The 25,035-nt window shown below is 39.3% G+C and overlaps 1 protein-coding gene across 9 annotated transcripts in view; it reads left to right on the top strand.

The window, feature by feature from the left end:
* RBM6 (RNA binding motif protein 6) overlaps window positions 1-21,624 on the top strand; it is a 157,147-nt gene extending 135,523 nt beyond the window's left edge. For 6 of the 9 annotated variants that reach the window (XM_077129252.1, XM_077129253.1, XM_077129248.1 and 3 more), the window contains 3 exons: window positions 6,926-7,056; window positions 20,436-20,565; window positions 21,381-21,624. In XM_077129252.1, coding sequence (XP_076985367.1) covers window positions 6,926-7,056; window positions 20,436-20,565; window positions 21,381-21,506 — 387 coding nt within the window. In that variant the 3' untranslated portion in view covers window positions 21,507-21,624. Of the gene's footprint in view, window positions 1-6,925; window positions 7,057-20,435; window positions 20,566-21,380 lie in introns of those variants that run through there. The other 3 variants (XM_077129255.1, XM_077129254.1, XM_077129256.1) reach the window with 2 other exon arrangements.
* The last annotated feature ends 3,411 nt before the right edge of the window (window positions 21,625-25,035 follow it).

Here is a 25,035-nt window from a genome sequence, read left to right as displayed (position 1 = left end):
TCCTCATGTAACTTACTTGTGCCTTCAGGACCTGCTCAAGCAGGTTTCTATTTTATGATGGAGTGCTATTGCACATGCCCAGTATCATGGCTTGGTGAGTTAGACAACATTCAGCTCATGATAGGTAACTCAAAGAGACTCAAGTCTCTCTGTTAACTTGGTGGCCCATGGTTAAGCATTCAGTCTCTACTAAGGCCCAGTAGCAGGCTAAAAACTGTTTCTCAAAGGGGGAGTAGTTATAGTTATCTGGAGCAGGTGGTAAGGCTTTACTCCAATATCCTAAGGATCTGTGTTGTGATTCTCCTATATGGGCCTGCCAAAGATTCCAAACAGCATTCCTACTTGCCACTAACACTTCTGTCACCACTGGATCTGCTGGATCATATGGCCCAAGTAGCAGAGCAGCTTGCATAGCAGCCTGGACATGTCACAGACTCCTCTTATCTGGTCCCCACTCAAAACTAGCAGCTTTTCTGGTTACTTAATATATGGGCTATAATAGCACACTCAAATGAGGAGTATGTTGTCTCCAAAATTCAAACAGACCAACTAGGCATTGTGCCTCTTTTTTGGTCATAGGAGGGGCCAGATGCAACAGCTTATCTATCACCTTAGAAGGGATATCTTGACATGCCCCACACCACTGGACACCTAGAAATATCACTGAGGTAAAAGGTCTCTGTACCTTGTTGAATTTATCTCCCATCCCCTGACACACAAATGCGTTACCAATAAGTCTGTAGAGTAGTTGCTACTTCTTGCTCACAAGATCCAGTCAGCAAGGTACATCTATATAATGGACCAGTGTGATGTCTTGTGGGTGGGAGAAATAATCAAAAGTCCCTGCAGACAAGACTGTGACATAGGGCTGGAGAGCTGATATACCCCTCAGGCAGGACAATGAACGTATGCTACTAGTCTTGCCAGCTGAATACAAACTGTTTCTGGTGGTCCTTCCTGTGATAGTTAGATTCAGTTTCAGCTTGACCAGGTGAAGGCACCTAGTTCTGTTGCTGTGGATGTGAGCCAATGGTATGTGAACCTCATCTCTTGCTGAATACATCTGAAGTCGGTTAGGAGGCGTGCCTGCTGCAGTGTTTGACTTAATTGACTGGTGTTTAAATGAGAGAGCGCAACGTAGCACAGCCCATGCAGCTCAGCATACCTCATCTCAGCACTTGCAGCTCAGCCCAGGCCTTTGGAGATGCTGAAAGAAATCACCCCAGGGAAAGTTGTTGGAACCCAGAGGCCTGGAGAGAAGGCCAGCAGAGATCACCCTGTGCCTTCCCACGTAAGAAGGAACCTCAGTTGAAAGTTACCTGCATTTCCTCTGAAGAACTAGCAAGATAAATCCCCTTTTATTGAAAGCCAATCCATCTCTGATGTATTACATTCCAGCAACTTGCAAACTAGAACACTTATTGACCGCTGTTGAGAAAAAGCATTTGCCAAATCAGTAGCTTGCATACCAGGTCCCAGGTGATGTGTTGATTTGCTCAAGCAGTGATACCACACACAGAACAGCAGCTACAGTTGGAGTCATCACCTGGTTAGGTTTACGATAATCCACTGTCATCCTCCAAGACCCATCTGTTTTCTGCACAGGCCAAATAGAGTTGAATGGGGATGTGGTGGAAATCACCACCCCTGCATCCCTCAAGTCCTTAAGAGTGGCACTAATCTCTGCAGTCCCTCCAGGAATCCAATACTTCTGAGTCACCATTTTGCTAGGGTAGGGGTAGTTCTGGTGACTTCCACTTTGCCTTTTCTACTATAATAGTCATCACTCCATGAGTCAGAGAACCATATGGGGATTCTGCCAGTTGCTGAGTATGTCAATTCCAGTTATGCATTCAGGAACTGGGAAATGACCACAGAATGGGTCCAGAGACTCACTGGTCCCACTGTGAGATGAACCTGAGCTAAAACTCCATTGATCACCTGACCTCCGTAAGCCCCTACTCTGACTGTTGTACTCTGACCAGAGTGATGTTTTGGGTCTCCTGAAACTAGTGTCACTTCTGAGCTAGTGTCTAATTATCCCCAGAATTTCTGATCAGTCGGTCACCTTAGTAAAACGCCATAGGACTCCTTGAGGAAAACTGGGAGGAAGGTTAACAGTGTAAATTCTGGGCAGTGTGAAATGTTCCTTCCCCAAGGGTACCTGGTCTTCCCCTCATTCTGGGAGCTCTGGGTCTGTAAACTGTCTCGAGTCCGGGAATTGATTAAGGGGCCCTGACTCTCTGTTTCTATAATTCAAGTTAGATTTCTGTTCACTTGAGCTAGAATTCTTCTGCTTATACAGCTCAAACAGAAATTTAGTAGACTGCCCATTTATTTTACTTCAAGGTACCTCATGATCTACTAGCCAACTCCACAAGTCTCTACGAGTCAGGTTATTTTGACTGTTGGTTTGAGTATCCTGTCCATTATGGTGGCCACGCCTACCTTATCTTGGATGATTAACTGTTACATGGTTTCTGCCAACTTGGGATCCAGTCATCCCCCTTCTGTTTAAGGATTCCAGCAGTAACAGCAGTTCCCACAGTAATATCTGATCTACAGAGAAGGGCAACTACAGAGTTCTTCAGCTAGCCTCATGAATTTATTTCACAAGGTTTTGGTGAAAGATGTGTCCTCTGGACATTCTTGGGATATGTGGGCAGGTCTTCCATGATAAATCCACTGTAACAATCCAGTCTTTCTAAGCCTCTGGGTCCCATCATCTACATTATACCAGGGCAGTTCTGGCATTTCAACCTCAGATCATGTTGGCCACCTTTTGATCTATGTTTCAGCCAACCATCCAAACAGTTAATGTCCTTTCTAACCCTCAAGCTACAAAATTAAAATTGAGTGCAGAATCTCTGTTTAGTGGACCCATGTCAATAAATTCAGCTTGATCCAACTTTATATTCCTTCCACCATTATCCCACACCCTTAATATCCACTTCCACACATATTTGCTCCCTTGATTTCTGTCTATATAGTTTAGAAAACTTATACAGTTCTTTTGGAGTGTTGTGTACCTCCTCATGGGTCACATTTTGTACCTCACCTTTCAGGGCTTGTTGGGATTTTGTTGTAGTTATAGGTCTTGAAGGAAAAAGAAGTGGTGGGGGTGGATCATGAAAAAAATAGAATTGTCTTTCAAGCCAATTACCTCAGGGCAGTTACCTCTGGTGAAACAGGATTTGATGTTCTAGACAGAAATGAGGACTGTTTCCCGAGGGGAGTTGGTTACAGGTTTATCGGGCAGTGAAGGGTTAATCTCTTTAGGTGGAAGTTGGATGGCAGACTCTTCTGGGCAGGTTGGAGATTAGAAAGCTCTTTCCTCAAGGCAATCCATTAATAGGTCTATCTAGCAAAGGCTTAGCAGATTCCAGGGATTCCATCTCCCCATCACCATCATTATGAGGCCATATATCCCCATTCCATATTTTAGGATCCCATTCTTTTCCAATCAGAGTCCTTACTTTAACAGCAGACACCCTGCAAGATTGAGATTTTAGTTCACATTGTAAATCTGCTACTCATACAGAAAACCAGGCTTTGTGTCTGTTTTTCAGAGCTCTCAAGTCTGAGACCATAGGAAATAAGATTTTCTTTTAGAGCACACATGGAAACTTCTGCATTGTTCATACAGCACTTAAGTTGCAGATTCAAAGCCTTCAGCTCATCCTTTTCCTTTGTCATGTAACCAGTATATCTGATAACATCCAGCCAACATCATTATACCTCTTAATTCCACAAAAGTCCATAAAGGTGTCAAAAACACTCTCACCCAGAACCTTACCTCATATAAGCATACAGTGAGCAGAATCTAATGGTAATATTTTGAGGATCTCTCTTACCAGCTCACCCAGTGGACTGCCAGTGCCATCTTTTTTTTTTTTTTAATTAAAGCAATACCACTTTAATATTTAAAAAAGGGAGAGAGACATGTTATGGAAGCACAGAAGAAGGAGCTCCAGCTCTGAAGCAGTTGGAGGAGGGTCACTCCTGCCTGCTTACAGCTAATATATGAAGATGAAGTGGCTGAGGGAGACACGGGGTCCTTCTAGATGGGCAGGACTTTGCAGACATAATGAACTTCAAGTTAGTTTTGGGTAATTACAATATGCAGTGATAACAGCACCAGGAAAGAGATGCCTTTAATATACTGACCAGACCTCTGGTTTCTTCTCCATCTTTAAAAAAAAATTTTTATTGAGAAATCTTCACACACATACATTCCACACATGGTATACAATCAGTGACTCACAATATCATCACATAGTTGTGTATTTATCATCATGATCATTTTTTTGAACATTTGTATCACTACAGAAAAAGAAATTAAAAGAAAAACTCATACATACCATACCCCTTATTCCTCCCTCTCATTGACCACTAGTCAGTATGTCTCACATAGAAGTTGAAGTTTTAAAATATGGGCAATATCATCCTTTACCCTGTATTCTGATATACCTTATCCTATCCAGATCACCATCATTCATATCTCTAGTTGAAGTCTGATCTGTTTTTCAACTTGCTAAACAGTTCCTATATAGGGTATTGCTGACTTTCATACCTTCAGAGCCCTAACTCTGAGTCTCAGGTGTCACAAAAATACCCAAAGTTTCTGGAAATGCTCAGGTTATATACAAACAGCTCTGTATCTCAGAATTTAGAAATAACAATTATAATTCCTGAATATATGTGTTAGTGCCATCTTGATTACTGGAAACAGAGTCATTAGTATCTAATCAGAGTAGAAACCCATTTGTAAAAACGCTTTTTAAGATTCCATTTCTCAAGAACCACTCCTGATACCAAGCTGTGTTAGTTGGGTTTCTCTAGAGAAACAGAACCAACAGGAGATTTCATGCAACCATGGGAATGGCAGAATTCAAATTCCATAAAGCAGGCTTTGAAGCTGGCAGCTTCAATGTCGGGTCTTGGTAAACTCAGCAGGAGAGGCTCACTGGCTGAATAATCAGTGAAAAAGTCTCTCTCCTCCCTTAAAAGCCGTCAGCTGATTGGATTATTTCATGGGGGGGACATGCCTTGGTTAATCTCAGATGTAATCAGCAAAGCTATAATCAACTGACTGAGGATTTAATTCACCAGCCTTTGGGCTTATTAGCTATCCATCTGGTATCCTTGCAGAATGGTCAGGCCAGTGCTTCCCTGACCAGACAACTGGGTATCATTAGTTGGCCAAGTTGACATCAGAACCTAACCATCACAACAGCCAATGCATAAACTAAAGATATCTCCATATTCTTATAAAATTGCCCGTTCACCATTTTGTAATATTTATGTGACATAAAAACAAGTGTCTTCCAGCCAACACAACAAGCAGTCTCACCACGCTCCCCCTGTCTGTATGAGACTTGACTTCCAGGGGTGTGGACCTTCCTGGCAACGTGGGATAGAAATCCTGGAATGAGCTGAGACTCAGCATCAAGGGATTGAGAAAACCTTCCTGACCAAAAGGGGGAAGAGTGAAATGAGACAAAGTATCAGTGGCTGAGAGATTCCAAACAGAGTCGAGAGGTTATCCTGGAGGTTATTCTTATGCATTAAGTAGATATCACCTTGTTATTCGAGATGTAATGGAGAGGCTGGAGGCAACTGCCTGAAAATGTAGAGCTGTGTTCCAGCAGCCATGTTTCTTGAGGATTATTGAATAATGATATACCTTTCACAGTGTGACTGTGTGATTGTGAAAACCTTGTGTCTGATGCTCCTTTTATCTACCTTGTCAACAGACGAGTAGAACATATGGAATAAAAATAAATAATAGGGGAAACAAATGTTAAAATAAATTTAGTTTGAAATGAAAGCGAGGGGTAAGGGGTGTGGTAGGTATAATCTTTTTTTGTTTACTGTTTTCGCTTTATGTCTTTTTCTATTGTCTTTTTATTTCTTTTTCTGAATTGATGCAAATGTTCTAAAAAATGATGAATATGCAACTAAGTGATGATATTGTGACTACTGATTATATATGCTAATGTTTTATTTCGTTTGTTAAATTTTTTTAAATTAATAGATAAATTTTTAAAAAAATAACTGACACAGGGGGTGGTTCAGTGGTAGAATGCCCGCCTTTCATGCGGGAGACCCGGGTTCGATTCCTGGACCATGTGCCCTAAAAAAATGAATAAATAGGGGCGGGCCGCGGTGGCTCAGCGGGCAAGAGTGCTTGCCTGCCATGCCGGAGGACCCCGGTTCGATTCCCGGCCCCAGCCCATGTAAACAAAACAAAGAAACAAACAAAATATAATAAAAATAAGAAAATGTTTAAAGATGTTTCCCTTTCTTCCTCCCTTCCTTCCTTCTATCTTTCCTTCCTTCTCTGTAAAAAAAAAAAAAAAAAAAAAAAAAAAAAATGATCCAGTTAATGGGATATTCGTAAAAAAAAAAAAAGTTATCTTCAAAGTAAAATAACCTTTGTTTCAAAATTTAACATCTTTCTGTAGCCTGTCAGATTTTGCCTTCAGGTTTAAATGTAGTCTCCACTTTAAACTTATATGTTCTTTTCTGATAACCTAATCAACAAGCAAATTTAGATTTATGAACTTATAAAACTTATCGTTTATATTTTAGATTTCTAAGGACTACAGTTCTGAAGAAGAAAAAGATATACCCATATACCTGATTCACAGAACTCCAATACTATTATAAACAAATAAATGACAGATTCGGGAAGGGGTGCGGGGGGGAAATTCCACCTATGAAAGCACCTGCTCCTCAGGAGGAAAAGACAGCTGAGCCAGGCATGCCAGTTTATTCCAAGTTTACCAGTCAAAGAATTCACTGCCTTCTCAAGGAGAGTACATGAAGGGGCAGGAAATCCTAGGGTTTTAATTTCCTTTACAGTAAAAGAAGTATGGGAATGGGGTAAAAAGCCTATCTATCCTTTGCCCTCCATGAACAGGACGCGCAAACTTGCTCTTCTGCTTACCGACAGGGCAAGTTTAAAGAAAGAGGAAATGATCACAGGGAAAAGCTCCAATTCTTTGATTCTCCAGAAAGGAAACGGATTAAATACTCCAGGGACACTGACAGGTAAGCCTGGAATTTTTTATTCAGCCCAGGCCTGAAGGCCTAATGATAAAACTATCTAATTTTCCCATTCTGTTGGCTGATTTCTCCCTTCAGAGGTGAGAGTATCAGAAAGAGATTCTCTCTGAACTTTTTTGTTTGTTTGTTTAGTTTGTGTTTTTTAATTGTTCATTTGTTTTTGTTTTTGTTTCTATTAATTAAAGAAAAAAGAAATTAACACAATATTTAGAAATCATTCCATTCTACATATGCAATCAGTAATTCTTAACATCATCACATAGATGCATGATCATCATTTCTTAGTACATTTGCATCGATTTAGGAAAAGAACTAGAAAATAACAGAAAAAGATATAGAATGTTAATATAGAGAAAAAATAAAAATAATAATAGTAAAAAAAAAAAGACAGACAAAAAAAAAACTATAGCTCAGATGCAGCTTCATTCAGTGTTTTAACATGATTACTTTTCAATTAGGTATTATTGTGCTGTCCATTTTTGAGTTTTTGTATCTAGTCCTGTTACACAGTCTGTACCCCTTCAGATCCAATTACCCATTATCTTACCTTGTTTCTAACTCCTGCTGGACTCGGTTACCAATGACATATTCCAAGTTTATTCTCAAATGTCGGTTCACATCAGTGGGACCATACAGTATTTGTCCTTTAGTTTTTGGCTAGACTCACTCAGCATAATGTTCTCTAGGTCCATCCATGTTATTACGTGCTTCATAAGTTTGTTCTGTCTTAAAGCTGCGTAATATTCCATCGTATGTATATACCACAGTTTGTTTAGCCACTCGTCTGTTGATGGACATTTTGTCTGTTTCCATCTCTTTGCAATTGTAAATAACGCTGCTATAAACATTGGTGTGCAAATGTCCGTTTGTGTCTTTGCCCTTAAGTCCTTTGAGTATATTCCCAGCAATGGTATTGCTGGGTCGTATGGCAATTCTATATTCAGCTTTTTGAGGAACCGCCAAACTGCCTTCCACAGTGGTTGCACCATCTGACATTCCCACCAACAGTGGATAAGTGTGCCTCTTTCTCCGCATCCTCTCCAGCACTTGTCATTTTCTGTTTTGTTGATAATGGCCATTCTGGTGGGTGTGAGATGATATCTCATTGTGGTTTTGATTTGCATTTCTCTAATGGCCAGGGACATTGAGCATCTCTTCATGTGCCTTTTGGCCATTTGTATTTCCTCTTCTGAGAGGTGTCTGTTCAAGTCTTTTTCCCATTTTGTAATTGGGTTGGCTGTCTTTTTGTTGTTGAGTTGAACAATCTCTTTATAAATTCTGGATGCTAGACCTTTATCTGATATGTCGTTTCCAAATATTGTCTCCCATTGTGTAGGCTGTCTTTCTACTTTCTTGATGAAGTTCTTTGATGCACAAAAGTGTTTAATTTTGAGGAGCTCCCATTTATTTATTTCCTTCTTCAGTGCTCTTGCTTTAGGTTTAAGGTCCATAAAACCGCCTCCAATTGTAAGTTTCATAAGATATCTCCCTACATTTTCCTCTAACTGTTTTATGGTCTTAGACCTAATGTTTAGATCTTTGATCCATTTTGAGTTAACTTTTGTATAGGGTGTGAGATACGGGTCTTCTTTCATTCTTTTGCATATGGATATCCAGTTCTCTAGGCACCATTTATTGAAGAGACTGTTCTGTCCCAGGTGAGTTGGCTTGACTGCCTTATCAAAGATCAAATGTCCATAGATGAGAAGGTCTATATCTGAGCACTCTATTCGATTCCATTGGTCGATATATCTATCTTTATGCCCATACCATGCTGTTTTGACCACTGTGACTCCATAATATACCTTAAAGTCAGGCAGCGCGAGACCTCCAGCTTCGTTTTTTTTCCTCAAGATGTTTTTAGCAATTCGGGGCACCCTGCCCTTCCAGATAAATTTGCTTATTGGTTTTTCTATTTCTGAAAAATAAGTTGTTGGGATTTTGATTGGTATTGCATTGAATCTGTAAATCAATTTAGGTAGGATTGACATCTTAACTATATTTAATCTTCCAATCCATGAACACGGTATGCCATTCCATCTATTTAGGTCTTCTGTGATTTCTTTTAACAGTTTTTTGTAGTTTTCTTTATATAGGTTTTTTGTCTCTTTAGTTAAATTTATTCCTAGGTATTTTATTCTTTTAGTTGCAATTGTAAATGGGATTCGTTTCTTGATTTCCCCCTCAGCTTGTTCATTACTAGTGTATAGAAATGCTACAGATTTTTGAATGTTGATCTTGTAACCTGCTACTTTGCTGTACTCATTTATTAGCTCTAGTAGTTTTGTTGTGGATTTTTCCAGGTTTTCAACGTATAGTATCATATCGTCTGCAAACAGTGATAGTTTTACTTCTTCCTTTCCAATTTTGATGCCTTGTATTTCTTTTTCTTGTCTAATTGCTCTGGCTAGAACCTCCAACACAATGTTGAATAATAGTGGTGATAATCAACATCCTTGTCTTGTTCCTGATCTTAGGGGGAAAGTTTTCAATTTTTCCCCATTGAGGATGATATTAGCTGTGGGTTTTTCATATAATTCCCTCTATCATTTTAAGGAAGTTCCCTTATATTCCTATCTTTTGAAATGTTTTCAACAGGAAAGGATGTTGAATCTTGTCAAATGCCTTCTCTGCATCAATTGAGATGATCATGTGATTTTTCTGCTTTGATTTGTTGATATGGTGTATTACATTAATTGATTTTCTTATGTTGAACCATCCTTGCATACCTGGGATGAATCCTACTTGGTCATGATGTATAATTCTTTTAATGTGTTGTTGGATACGATTTGCTAGAATTTTATTGAGGATTTTTGCATCTGTATTCATTAGAGAGATTGGTCTGTAGTTTTCTTTTTTTGTAATATCTTTGCCTGGTTTTGGTATGAGGGTGATGTTGGCTTCATAGAATGAATTAGGTAGTTATCCCTCCACTTTGATTTTTTTGAAGAGTTTGAGGAGAGTTGGTACTAATTCTTTCTGGAATGTTTGATAGAATTCACATGTGAAGCCATCTGGTCCTGGACTTTTCTTTTTAGGAAGCTTTTGAATGACTGATTCAATTTCTTTACTTGTGATTGGTTTGTTGAGGTCATCTATTTCTTCTTGAGTCAAAGTTGGTTGTTCATGTCTTTCCAGGAACCCGTCCATTTCATCTAAATTGTTGTATTTATTAGCGTAAAGTTGTTCATAGTATCCTGTTATTACCTCCTTTATTTCTGTGAGGTCAGTAGTTATGTCTCCTCTTCCATTTCTCATCTTATTTATTTGCATCCTCTCTCTTCTTTTTGTCAATCTTGCTAAGGGCCCATCAATCTTATTGATTTTCTCATAGAACCAACTTCTGGTCTTATTGATTTTCTCTATTGTTTTCATGTTTTCAATTTCATTTATTTCTGCTCTAATCTTTATTATTTCTTTCCTTTTGCTTGCTTTGGGATTAGTTTTCTGTTCTTTCTCCAGTTCTTCCAAGTGGACAGTTAATTCCTGCATTTTTGCCTTTTCTTCTTTTCTGATATAGGCATTTAGGGCAATAAATTTCCCTCTTAGCACTGCCTTTGCTGCATCCCGTAAGTTTTGATATGTTGTGTTTTCGTTTTCATTCGCCTTGAGGTATTTACTAATTTCTCTTGCAATTTCTTCTTTGACCCACTTGTTGTTTAAGAGTGTGTTGTTGAGCCTCCACGTATTTGTGAATTTTCTGGCACTCTGCCTATTATTGATTTCCAACTTCATTCCTTTATGATCCGAGAAAGTGTTGTGTATGATTTCAGTCTTTTTAAATTTGTTAAGACTTGCTTTGTGACCCAGCATATGGCCTATCTTTGAGAATGATCCATGAGCACTTGAGAAAAAGGTGTATCCTGCTGTTGTGGGATGTAATGTCCTATAAATGTCTGTTAAGTCTAGCTCATTTATAGTACTATTCAGATTCTCTATTTCTTTATTGATCCTCTGTCTAGATGTTCTGTCCATTGATGAGAGTGGTGAATTGAAGTCTCCAACTATTATGGTATATGTGTCTATTTCCCTTTTTAGTGTTTGCAGTGTATTCCTCACGTATTTAGGGGCATTCAGGTTCGGTGCATAAATATTTATGATTGTTATGTCTTCTTGTTTAATTGTTCCTTTTATTAGTATATAGTGTCCTTCTTTGTCTCTTTTAACTGTTTTACATTTGAAGTCTAATTTGTTGGATATTAGTATAGCTACTCCTGCTCTTTTCTGGTTGTTATTTGCATGAAATATCTTTTCCCAACCTTTCACTTTCAACCTATGTTTATCTTTGGGTCTAAGATGTGTTTCCTGTAGACAGCATATAGAAGGATCCTGTTTTTTAATCCATTCTGCCATTCGGTGTCTTTTGATTGGGGAATTCAGTCCATTAACATTTAGTGTTATTACTGTTTGAATAATATTTTCCTCTACCATTTTGCCTTTTGTATTATGTACATCATATCTGATTTTCCTTCTTTCTACACTCTTCTCCATACCTCTCTCTTCTGTCTTTTCGTATCTGACTCTAGTGCTCCCTTTAGTACTTCTTGCAGAGCTGGTCTCTTGGTCACAAATTCTCTCAGTGACTTTTTGTCTATAAATGTTTTAATGTCTCCCTCATTTTTGAAGGACAATTTTGCTGGATATAGGAGTCTTGGTTGGCAGTTTTTCTCTTTTAGTAATTTAAATATATCATCCCACTGTCTTCTAGCTTCCATGGTTTCTGCTGAGAAATCTACACATAGTCTTATTGGGTTTCCCTTGTATGTGATGGATTGTTTTTCTCTTGCTGCTTTCAAGATCCTCTCTTTCTCTTTGACCTCTGACATTCTAACTAGTAAGTGTCTTGGAGAACGCCTATTTGGGTCTAATCTCTTTGGTGTTCGCTGCACTTCTTGGATCTGTAATTTTAGGTCTTTGTAAGAGTTGGAAAATTTTCAGTGATAATTTCTTCCATTAGTTTTTCTCCTCCTTTTCCCTTCTCTTCTCCTTCTGGGACACCCACAACACGTATATTTGTGCGGTTCATATTGTCCTTGAGTTCCCTGATCCCCTGCTCAAATTTTTCCATTCTTTTCCCGATAGTTTCTGTTTCTTTTTGGAGTTCAGATGTTCCATCCTCCAAATCACTAATTCTATCTTCTGTCTCTTTAAATCTATCATTGTAGGTATCCATTGTTTTTTCCATCTTTTCTACTTTATCCTTCACTTCCATAAGCTCTGTGATTTGTTTTTTCAGTTTTCTATTTCTTCTTTTTCTTCAGCCCATGTCTTCTTCATGTTCTCCCTCAATTTATCGATTTCATTTTTATAGAGGTTTTCCATTTCTGTTCATATATTCAGTATTAGTTGTCTCAGCTCCTATATCTCATTTGAACTATTAGTTTGTTCCTTTGACTGGGCCATATTTTCAATTTTCTGAGCGTGATCCGTTATCTTCTGCTGGCGTCTGGGCATTTAATCAGATTTCCCTGGGTGTTGGACCCAACAGGTTGAAAGATTTTTCTGTGAAATCTCTGGGTTCTGTTTTTCTTATCCTACCCAGTAGGTGGCGCTCGTAGCACTCGTTTGTCTGCGGGTCCCACCAGTAAAAGGTTCTGTGGGTCCTTTAACTTTGGAAAACTCTCGCCTTGGGGGAGGTTCGCCAGCCGAAGTGGCTTGGAAGAGTGCCAGTCCAAATCTCCCAGCCGGCCCGGGGTACCAAGCATGGCGGGAGGGCACCAGCCGCCGTGGCCTGGGGGAGTGCACTGTTCCCAGCCGGACCGGGAAGCCACGTGTTTGGAAGGGACCCTGGTCACCGTTCGTCGCGGCCTGGGGATCTCCGATCCAATTCTCCCAGCTGTTCCGGGGGGCCATGCGTGGGGGCGACGCCAGCCGCCGCAGCTTGAGGGGACCGCCTGTCCAATTCTCCCAGCTGGCCCGGGAAGGAGGGAGGGAGGAACTCTGGCCGCCTGCCACCCAGCACGGGGAAGCCCCCACCCCTCGGCGATCTCACCAGAGCGGGTTCTCCCAGTCAGTCAGCCGTTCCAGAATGGGGTACGCTGTGTTCTTGATCTCTGTCGTGGCTCCGCAAGCTGTTCTGTATCGTTTCTACTCCCCTAGTAGCTGTTCTGGAGGAGGAACTAAGACCCGCGCGTCTTACTAAGCCGCCATCTTCTCCAGAAGTCCTCTATCTGAACTTTTGAGCTTGAAGTCCAACCCAACCTTTTGACCACCTGTTCTTAAACAAGGAATGTGTGTATTTGTATGTGAAAGTGGCTGGCTGGTTCAGCTGTACAAAGCCACAGCTGGAGTGGACATGGTCAGGAACCTTTTCTTTACTCATTAGTAATGCCATCCTCCTTAAGGGACTGATAATAATGTTGTAATACTCAAGATTTTCTCTAAGGAACCTCCATTCTCACATATGAGTGCTAAATAAATTGTTGACTGATGATATAGGTGAATGATCTCTAGTCTCCTGTATTTGATTCTATTCAGATATTTGAGTTGAAAAGCTCAAAATTATGCAAAATTTAATGATAACCCCTATGTACAGGCATTGAACTAAGTTCTGAGAATACTCAGGAATAGAGAAGGCTGAAGTGATGCTGTCTTGTAGCATGCACTCACAAATCCAGTGGGAAAGGGAAAGGCATTTCAGTTGAAGAAAACTGCATATACCATAAATGAAAGAGGGAGAGCTCATGATGCATTTTTTTAATTCTGAAAAATAACACATATACAAAAAAGCAATAAAGCACACTGCAGTAATTAGTTGTAGAACACATTTCAGATTTTAGTATGGGTTACAGTTCCTCAATTTTAGATTTTTACTTCTAGCTCCTCTAAGACACTGGAGACTAAGAAAAATATCAATATAATAATTCAGCAATCATCCTCATTTGTTAAACCCTGTCCTCTCTGTATAATTCCACCTTTTCCTTTGATCTCTCACCCAATCTGTAGGGTTATTTGGGCTATGCCCATTCTAACTTTTTTCATGATGTATTTTAATAGTTGCAGGTAGCTTGATGGGGATCTCCTGCATGACAGGAGATGTAGACTGGCCAGTTTATGAAGTTCATACACCTTGAGCACCATGCTAAGACTATCTTAAAGCCAGCGGGGAGGTTGTGGGATGGTATTTTGTTGTCATTGTTTGGTTGGGGTTTTTTTTGGAGAAGTTGCTGGTTTGCAGAAAATACAGAGCTCCCATATTACCCCTCTCACCTTTATTAACACCTTGCATTAGAGGGGTGCATTTGTTACAACTGAAGAAAAGATACTTGTACTGTTAATTATAATCTGTGGGTTACATTAGGGTTAACTGTGTTCATTGTTGTTTAAAATTAAACAATTTTTATTGTAATAAATTATTTACAACCTAAAATTTCCATTGTTGTATAAAATTAAACAATTTTATTGTAATAAATTATTTGCAACCTAAAATTTCCCTTTTAACCACATTCAGATATATAATTCAGTTCTGTTCATTATGTTCACAGTGTTGTGCTAGCATCACCACCATCCGTTACCAAAACTTTTCTAAAACTCTAAACAGAAACTCTGTACAATTTAAGCATTAACTTCCCCTTGCCTACCCCGTCCCAATCACTGTTAACCTGAATTCTGGTTATTGACTCTATGACTTTATTTGTTGTATTAGTTTTCTGTCAGTGAAATTATACAATATTTATCATTTTCTATCTTGCTTATTTCACTCAGCACAACGTCTTCAACATTTATCCATGTTGTCCCTTGTATCAGAACTTCATTCTTTTCTATAGCTGAATAATACTCCATGGTATTATGCACACATTTTGTTTATTCTCACATTATGGGCGCTTGAATTGCTTCCCTTTCTTAGCAATTGTGAAAAATACCACTATGAGCATTGGTGTGTAATTATCTGTTCAGTCCCTGCTTTTAGTTCTTTTGGGTATATACTTAGAAGTGGGATTGCCAGGTCAAATAATAGTTCTGAGGAACTGCTGAACTGTCTTCCACAGTAGCTGCACCAACAATGAATAAGTGTTCCTATTTATCTGCATCCTCTGCAACACTTATTTTCCATTTTTTAAATAGTAACCTTTGTAGTGGAAAGTGAAAGTGTATCTCCTTTTGGTTTCAATTTGCATTTCACTGATGGCTAATGATGTATTGATCTCCTTTTCATGTGCTTTTTGGCCATTTATTTATCTTCTTTGGAGAAATGTTTGTTCAGATCTTTGCCCATTTTTATAAGGCAGTTGTTTGTCTTTTTGTTGTTAAATTGTAGGAGTTTTTAAAAATCTGTTTTGAATATTAAACACTTAACAGATATGTAGTTTCCAAATATTTTTTCTCATTCTATAGGTTGTCTTTTTAATTTTGTGATTAAGTCCTTTGTGGTACAAAAGTTTTTAATTTTGATGAGGTTCCTTTTTCTGTTTTTTTCTTTTGTTGCTTGTGCTTTGGGTTTAAAGTCTTAAGAAACCATCGCCTCATGCAAGGTCCTGAAGATGCTTCCCTTTATTTTCTTCTAGGAGTTTATTTAGGACTTTTTTTCCACTTTGAGTTGATTTTTGTATAGGGTATGAGGTAGATGTTCTCCTTCATTCTGTTGCAAATGGAGATCGAGTTTTCTAGTTCCATTTGTTGAAGATACTGTTCTTTCCCAATTAATGGTCCTTACCCCCTTGTCAAAAATCATTTGGCCGGGGTGCAAGTGTAGTTCATTGGTAGAATTCTCACCTATCATGCGGGAAACCCAGGTTCGATTCCTGGTCCATGCACTTCCCAAAAAACAAACAAGAAAAATAAACAAACAAAATTTCAACAAATTTTGCTGCAATAACCAGATATTCAGATGGAAAAATAATGAAATGTGACCCCACCATACAGCATACAAAAAAAAAAGGTGGTAAAAATCAGTTGGCCATAGATGTTAGGGTTGATTTCTGAACTCTAAATTAGATTCCATTGGTATATATGTCTATCCTTGTGTCAGTACCATGTTGTTTTAATTACTGTGGCTGTGTAGTAAATTTTAAGATCAGGAAATATGAATCGTCCAGCTTCATTCTTCTTTTTCAAGATGGCTTGGACTGTTATATCTTCCATATAAATTTGATGATTAACTTCTTTACCATTTCTGCAAAGAAGGTTGTTGGAATCTTTATTGGGGTTGCACTGAATCTGTAAATTGCTTTGGTTGGAATTAACATCTTATCAATACTTAGTCTTCTTTTGGGGGAGGGTACATAGTATTTTTATTTGTTTGTTTGTTTGTTTATTAAACATAACCACATACAAACACTAACAGAATTAACATATTATCATTCCATTCTTTTTTTATTAAAACCAGTCAATATACAATATAAACATTCTTTTTTTCATCACATAGTTGTATATTCATCATCATGATCATTTCTTAGAACATTTGCATCAATTCAGAAAAAAGAAGTAAAAAGAAAACAGAAGAAAAGTCAAACATACCATACCCCTTTACCCCTCCCTCTCATTGATCACTAGCATTTCAGTCTACTAAATTTTAACATTTGCTTCCCCTATTATTTATTTATTTAATAGCCATATGTTTTACTAATGCTTAGTCTTCTAATCCATGAACAGGGAATGTCTTTCCATTTGTTTAGGTCCTCTTTGATTTCTTTTAATAATGGTTTATAGTTTTTCTGTGTACAAGTCCTTTAAAAGGGTAATGAGAGGGTACATGAGCAGGATGAGGAGGGACTTGAACAAGTCTGTATGTTGATGAGCAAAAGAACTAGTAGCCTGGGTATAGACAGGAAAAGATGGAGAGCCAGGAAGTAGCCTCAGGGAATACTTCCAAGAGGCTTGAAAGGGCCAGGAGGAAAAAGTAGAGAAACAAGGAAGGAGCTTATGAGCATAGTGGGGACACAGGAAAGTACATTGGAAAGGACACCAGAAAAGCAGGAAGGAAAGAATTCCAGAAGTAGGAAGCGGCACTGCCCCCAGTTCCAAGGACCACCAAGACCTACTGGCAGTTAGAGGAAGGATGTGGGGGGCAGGATTAAGCAATGACCCTCTTAGGCTAATGCAGTAATTCAGCACACAGCCCTCCGGTTCTGGAAGGAAATGGGTATTCCTGAAACCTTACAAAATCAACAAGTATATTTCTAAGTAAAGTTAATTCAGCTCGTAACTAATAGGTTCAGATATTTTTCAATGTGAAATTAAATAGCCAAGAAAAATCAGCCTCTGAGCTTAAAGCAAGCCTCCCAGCTGCCCTCTTGTAGGACTGGCTGCAGTTACTGGTGGTCATTTGAGTTGGCTCAAGCTCTGTTGAGGGCACAGTAGCAGTGCAGCAAGCCCCAGAGAAGGTCTGTATCAAGATGATGCTCACACAACAACTACATCCTGCCTCCCGAATTATGGTGAACCCTCTCAGAATTTGACATTGGTCTCAGGGAAGCACCTGAAAGCTTGTTACCAGCACCTGGTTGTTGGGAGTTGCATAAGCTTTGCATTCCATAAATGGTACTTTATCTCAACAACCTGGCTTGCCCATTTTGACCCAGATGGGTTGGAAATTTCTCAGGATGGTGCTATCTGAATAAAACTCATAGTCCAAAAAAAAAAAGAACTAGTAGCCTGGAAAAGTTGTGTCCATTGGAAAGGGGAAGTGAAAGATGGAACAACGTCCCTGAGGAGGCTGGATGGAGTCTGGAACTCTGGCATTCCAGTGTATCTGAATGCCCACAATAAGAGTTATTTATTTTATTATGACTCAGTTAACAGACATGTAAGTGTGCATTATGTGTATGTGTATGTAGTTGAAAAAAAGTCTTCCTGAAAATAATACTTTTACTGGGTATATTGTACTCTGATTTTCTATTCTAATTTATTTTCATTTTGAAGAAGAGCTCATGTGGGAACACTGAACCTATTGGCTTCTTCTCTGCAATTTGAATATACTGAACTATGACAAAAGTAGAGGAGTCAGCCCTAGGAGGAAGAGAAAGCCCACTTAAGCCTTCAGCCGATTAGGATGATGCTTATTCTGGGTGCAGAAAGTGATCCTTCTGTTTTCAGCACCTTTCACGCCACATTTTCCTGGTCTTCCTTTTTCTTAGGCTTCTTTCCTGCTCCTCTTCCTTTTCTGGGTTAAGTCCATGTGTTCTCCAAGACTGTGCCTTCGTGCTTCCTTATTCTTGCTGCTGCATCCATTTGACCTGAGCTGCCTAAGGTATCCAGAGCCTCAACCACCACCAGTAGGCTAACAAGACCTCTGGGTCCATCCCCTTCCTAAGCCAGGTTTCTTTTCTGAGCTCTGAATCTGTATTTCCATTTGCTTCCTGGGCATCTGCTCTTAGACCCCTCTCATGCTTTTCACGCTGAATATGTGCTTATTATCACATTCCATATTATACTCTAGCGCATACCTGTTAAACCTCCTGTGTTTCTGTTTCAGTGTGTGGCATCATCACATTGCCATATACCTGGCCTGACCCGTTCATCTTCCTTTATCTCCTTTATTAAGTTAGTTGCCACATCTGTAATTAGTCTCCTTGCCCCTGTTTAGGCTCATCTCCAAACTGGGCTCCTTACTTCCAGTCTTCGTTCCTTCTATTCCTCGTTCCATTCTCTACCCTCCTACCAAAATGACCTTTGTAAATAGAAATCTGTTCCTGTAACTCACTTTCTTATGAATATATACCTTGCCTAGAAGGAGGCCTAGCTCCAAGGTTTCTTTGTCTGGCATGAAGATTGAAGTACAGAGGCATGATTTGGCTTAATATTCAATGCATTTCAGTCTGGCCCTAAGAAGCCTTACCTTTGTCAATTCCAATTCCTCTTCTCCTGGACAAATTGTGTTCTTTGACTCCTCCTCACCTTTCCTACCACCCTTTTTCTTTCTCAAAACTCTTTATTTTGTGGCCTCACTCTAAGTCCAACTCTGCAAGTTGAAATCATTACCCACCCCTCCCTACGTGGAATATGACATCCAGGGGTGAAAGTCTCCCTGGCGGTGTGGAGATGACTCCCAGGGATGAGTCTGACACAGTGGGGTCAACAATGCCATCCTGACCGAAAGAGGGAAAAGAAGTGTCACAAATAAGGTTTCAGTGGCTCAGAGTTCAAATAGAGTTGAGAGGCTATTCTAGAGGTTGTCCTTACACAAACTTCAATTAGACATTGCTACCTATCATATCTTGACAAACCCCAACCAAAACCATTCCAACCAACCCTAAAGAACATCTAGGGCAATATATAAGATTCTCCAAAGGTTCCATAAACCAGGGAAACTTCCAGAAAACTACAAAATGGGTCACTGGACCAGATAAATCCTGAAATGCAGAGAGGCCAGACTCTCCAGGACATCAACTAGTTCTCTCTCCAATCCTGTATTATTGACAGCCCCTTCCAATATGAAAAAGTTAGAGTGGGGGCAGGCAATGGTGGCTCAGTGGCAGAATTCTCACCTGGCATGCTGGAGACCCGAGTTTGATTCCCAGAGCCTGCCCATGCCAAAAACAAAAAGTTAGAGTGGGCATAGCCCAAATACCCGTAAGAGTGGGAGAAAGATCAAAGGTGTTGTTGGAGTTATTGAGAGAAGGTAGGGTTTAACAAACGAGCATGATTGCTGAATCATTATATTGATATTTCTTTTAGTCAGCTGTATCTTAGAGCACCTAGAAGTAAAAACCTAAAGTTGTAACCCATACCAACTCTGAAATCTGTCCTACAACTAATTGTTGTTCTGTGCTTTGAAATTTATTGCTTTTTTTTGTTTATATGTTACATTTCACAAAAAAGAAAAAAAATGATGATAAATAATATACTTCTACCCTCCAGTGTTCTGAAGCAGCTAGAAGGAAAATCTAAGATGATGGTAATGTACCTTATGACAAATTCTGGGATCTGTCCTGTAACTGCTGGTTGAAGAGTGCTTTGAAAACTATTGTTTTTTTCTTTCTTTGCTTTGTATATATGTTATATTATACCAAAAAAAAGTTAAAAATAAAAAAATTCATCATTCATCAAAACCCAATTCAGATGTACCCTCTTGTTGGAATTCCTATCATTTTCTATAATGTGCCTTCAGAGTTTCTGTTTTCTCTACTGTGTTCCCCAGCAGATATCCACTGTTCCCGCATCCTTGGCTGAGCTCTTTAATATACTATAACCATTTTTTAACATTTTACCTTTCTCACATCCTTCTGCACAAACAAAGCCAAGTCTTGATCATCTGTGTATCCCAGGCCAAAGCCGGGTGCATAGTTATTAGGCACTCAGAAATAATGTTTAATATGCTTTATGGGGGCAAATCTGAATCAAGAGGATAGTGCATTATATTGGTTGGGCTCAAAAGGGGTCACTTTGAAAGTGATGGTGTCTAAGTGTGCCTTCTTCTTTTGCAGTGATCGTAAACCTGTTGGTAAAGATTGCATCGACAGTAGCAGTAAAGGAGGCTGTGTCCAGCAGGTCACTGGCTGGAGGAAGGGGACAGGCTTAGGATATGGCCAGCCTGGCTTGACTTCAGCAGAAGAGGTAAAATGGTTTCCCTCTTGTTTGGTATGGCACGAACCTGTTATATACGTGTTGTTGTTGTTTGTTTGTTTGTTTGTTTTTTGCATGGGCAGTCACCGGGAATCAAACCCAGGTCTCTGGCATGGCAGGTGAGAAATCTGCCATTGAGCCACCATCTCACCGCCCTGTTAAATACTTTTAACTTCCTCTAATTCTGGCCTGGAATGGTGTCCTTGCCTTTTACTGGTAAATGAGAGCTGAGAACCCTGTCAGTCTTGATCACTGGATCCTGTGTGATTTGGTTGACTGTGGGGCAGGAAGAGAGAAGTTGGAATACAGCTCATCTTACTCTCAAACCTAGTAAGCAATGGGATAAAATGGGATTCAGGTAGATTGAGATTGAAGAGTCCATTTGAGAAAGTACCAGGGGACCAGCAATAAAAGATACAAAGGTCAAGAGGGATTATCAGGAGAGGTCTTTGATGCTTAAAATTTGAAGAACATGAAGTTAGTTCTGGTTTCCATGAAGAGCCTTGAGAGATGGTATTGGAGAGAGTTGCCCAGTTGTATTGGCCTGGTGGTGGTCTCCTTCTGAAAATACCAACCATAGGAGATTGGCTCCTCTCTTTGCTATAGAGCCTCTCATATCTCTGGTATCCTTTGGTCATAACATCACTATCCTCTTCATTCATCTTGGGTATTTATTTAATAATTACACTTTCAAAATATTCTCCTATACCGAGGTCCTTATTGGTCCAGAAACACTTGTGGCCAGAGACCAGCCTGAGGCTAATTAATTTATAGGGCCCACTTCACTGTTTGTCCTTATTTTTCAGACTGAAGGCCGGATGAGGGGGCCCGGTGCTGGGGCCCCAGGAAGAACCAGCAAGAGACAGTCCAATGAGACTTACCGAGATGCTGTGCGAAGAGTCATGTTTGCTCGGTATAAGGAACTTGATTAAAGAATGGAGAAAAGTTCCACAGGACACAACCTCCTTGTTTTGTTGTCTGTCTCTCCTTTTGTTTTGTTACTGTTCTTGCTGCTAGAACTTTTTTAAATAAACTTTTTTTCAATGTGATTATATTTGTTAAATTTTTCTCCCAAAGATGGGTAGGGGATAGGACTGATGGTTGGAAGGATAAAGTGCCTTGGTATAGGCTCATTTGAGATGATGCTGAAATGGCATGGGGTGGTACATTGAGCCCAGGAACACTGCCTGCTGTCAGTATGAGTGGGTTGTGACCTTTGAACCCTAGTTTGTGTGAGCTCCCTCAGACCTTTTAAAATTATTTTCCTAATTCAAGTAGTAAGAAATAGTATTATTGTTTGTTTCTATTTTAGTAACTGCTGAGATTGAATGTGTTTCTATATGCTGGTTTACTATTCATCAGATCCTTGAAGTTTCTCTTTTGACTTTGCCATAATTTTCTGAGTGCCTTCTAGGTGCTCAGTGCTTCACACATTATGATCACCACAAGTTGTCATAGTAAGCATCACTCTTCTCTCTAGGCGCTGCTCTACCCCTTCCTCCCCTCCCAACTAAAACTATCCAAAGAAGTCTCTGTCTTCTTTCAAATCTTTCTCAGTTTCCATCATTACACATACCATTTCACAGAATTTGCTTCAAAAGTGAGGGTTTTTTTTTCTTAATTCATTGCAACTCAAAGGAGTATATCCTATGACCCTACTACAGCTTTTTTGGGGGGTGGGGGTAAGTCCTGCAGGTAACATTACAGTGTTAAGAATTGTGCTTTACAGATATGTCTGGGAACAATGTTTCTTAAGAAAAGAACTAGAGAGCTAGTGTTTGGAAGGGCGTCTTGATAGTTTAAAGCAGGAGTCTGTAAATGTTTTATAAAGGACTAGAGAATCAGTATTTTAGGCTTTATGGGCTAGGTGATCTCTGTCACAACTATTCACCTCTGCTGTTATAGTTCAAAAAGCAGTCATAGGCAATACATAAAATAAGTCATTGTGGCTTGTGTCCCAGCAACCCAGATTTTGGTTGTGGATTGTAGTTTGCCAACCCTTTGTCTAAGAGCATGGTCTGGATGCATAATGCCAGACCAAGGAGAGCCAGATTGTACCCTATAGCAAACAACAATATGTAACACACATAAGGAAATTTAGCATTTTGTAAGAGGAATGGAAGTGAGGTATGGGAGTTATAAGAGGGTAGTGAGAATAAACCAAGGAGAAAACATGGCCAGTGAGACATTTCCAGTGACAGAAGTGATAAGTGTGAATTTATTAGCTATGCTGTGTTCACATAGAATCCCATTCTCTTAATCTTTAATATGTCTGTTCACCCCTTCAAAAGGAAAACAAAACAAACCATGGGAGCACATTGGCTTGGGATTTGGGGCCTCAGGTTGTGGGCCCTGCTACCACTAGTTCAGCATTATATGAGATGGGTCGTTTGAGCCTTGTACTCCCAGACAGATACCTTCCAAGAGGTCTTCTGACTGACTGATGGTCTGCAGGTGCATCTGTATGTGGTCTTCCATCTTATTACTTTCTGTATTAGTTTCTTAGGGCCACCATAACAAAGTACGACAAACTGGGTGACATAAAACAATAGAAATTAGTTCTCTCACAGCTCTGGAAGCTAGAAATCTAAAATCAAGGTGTCTGCAGGGGGCATACTTTATCTGAAGGGTCTAAAGCAGGAATCCTTTGGCCTTCCCTAGCTTCCATTCATGGCCATCAATCCTTGGCTTTCCGTATCTTGTAGTTGCACGATTCTTCTGCCTCCATCTTCACATAGCTTTCTTTCTTACATGTCTATGTCTCTCATAAGGGATACCACTTTTATTGGATTAGGACCCACCCTTATTCAATATGACCTTGTCTTACCTTGATAGCAAAGGCCCTATTTCCAAATAAGATCTTATTCTCAGTATGGGTACTGAGATTCTTTACCCATAGGTTTATGATCACTGCAAAAGAGGCAGGCATACTTAGACCCCATCACTTTTGATATCTTTTTGGGAGATTTAAAACACTTTCTACTCTTCACTGAGTAAAAATCTTTTTTTGTAGCTGGTTCAATTTTGCCCCAAGTTGGCCAGAACCAGGTTTTCCTTCCTACCCCTGTAGTAGTTTACTTTTGTCATTTCAATGAAGATGTTACTGTTGAAAATGAGGTCTAAATTTTTAAATATGTTTTAAAAGGAGTACCTTGAGTATTCATAAAACTAGGGGGCATGTGAAAAGTTTATCACTTTATGATGTCCGTGTAAAGTTTCTTGAGGCCTTTGACCAGATCAGTTACATGGAGGTGGGGATCATGAGCTATTTTCTTGACTATATCCTTAGGGCCTGGCACAGGGTATAATACTGTAGGCATTTACTATATGAGTGAATAGTGCTGAGCCTATGGGCCTCAGGGAAATATCTGCTGAATTAAAATTTGATTTTATATTTGTTTTAGTTCATCAAAACCCATCTCTGAGGAAAGAAATTTTTAGTTACTTGGCACAGATAAGAGTTATCGCATCGTCTTTTTTTTATTTAATCTTCTGAAAGAGTGGTTGCTTAGGACCATAACATATGAACCAGTTTTTTATTTTGCTAAGTGTTCTGAGATTTTTTTTAAAGATCTATAATCATAGTTTATTGCACAGAGGATATTTTTTAACATAAGAAAAGAACCTTAAAAGATCATTCTCCTTTATTCTATATTGATTATATGTGAGTATTTAAAAAGCAAATGCAAAAAGAACTCATTCTGTTGTCTTTGTTTTTATTAGCTGGGGATTTGTTAGAACTCCCAGACCCTTATCAGTTCTCAGACAGACCTTTGGAGACTCAGCTGCAATGTACATCAGCTTTTCCTCAGAGAGCTTGAACACTAGGATAATGCCCACAAAAAATCAACAACCAGAGACAGTTTGGAAGATGACACTTCCTCCTGGGTGAAATCCATCTTATTTTCTATGGGCTGTCATCAAGGTTTGTTTCAAGAGTGATCTGTGACATTTATGAACATCCATATAGCTTTTATGCCCGATGATAAGCCTAATCCAGCAAGGACCTTGGAGATACCCAGAAGTGTTTGTCAGACTGCTTTGGGGACAAAGTAATTGATTGCTCTTGACCATTCAGTCTACTAGTAGGTAGGTTGTGGACTTCTGGCATCTGCATCATCCGTTACAGGATTTGCATTGACCCCATCTAATGCTTAATTTTTTTAATTTCATTACACAAATATTTGAGTGCCTTCTGTTCCTCAAATGCATGTACTTTTTTCTGATTTATAAAGGTTTTACATATATATATGAAATCGGCCACTAGACAGATAAAATGTGGAAATACAGAGAGAGGAATGAAATGATCCATAATTCCAAAATCCAGAGATTTCTACCTTTCCATTTGTCTTAATTTGCCAGCACTGCTGTAACGTACACCACAGACTGGCTTAAAGAACAAGAGTTTATTTTGTCACGGTTTTGGAGGCTGGATGTCCAAAGTCAAAGTGTCAGCAGGCC

The sequence above is a fragment of the Tamandua tetradactyla genome, chromosome 15 (assembly GCF_023851605.1).
Source record: "Tamandua tetradactyla isolate mTamTet1 chromosome 15, mTamTet1.pri, whole genome shotgun sequence".
Classification (NCBI taxonomy): Eukaryota; Metazoa; Chordata; class Mammalia; order Pilosa; family Myrmecophagidae; genus Tamandua; species Tamandua tetradactyla.
Note: the sequence above shows the minus strand (reverse complement) of the source record. Positions and strands in the feature narration are given on the sequence as shown.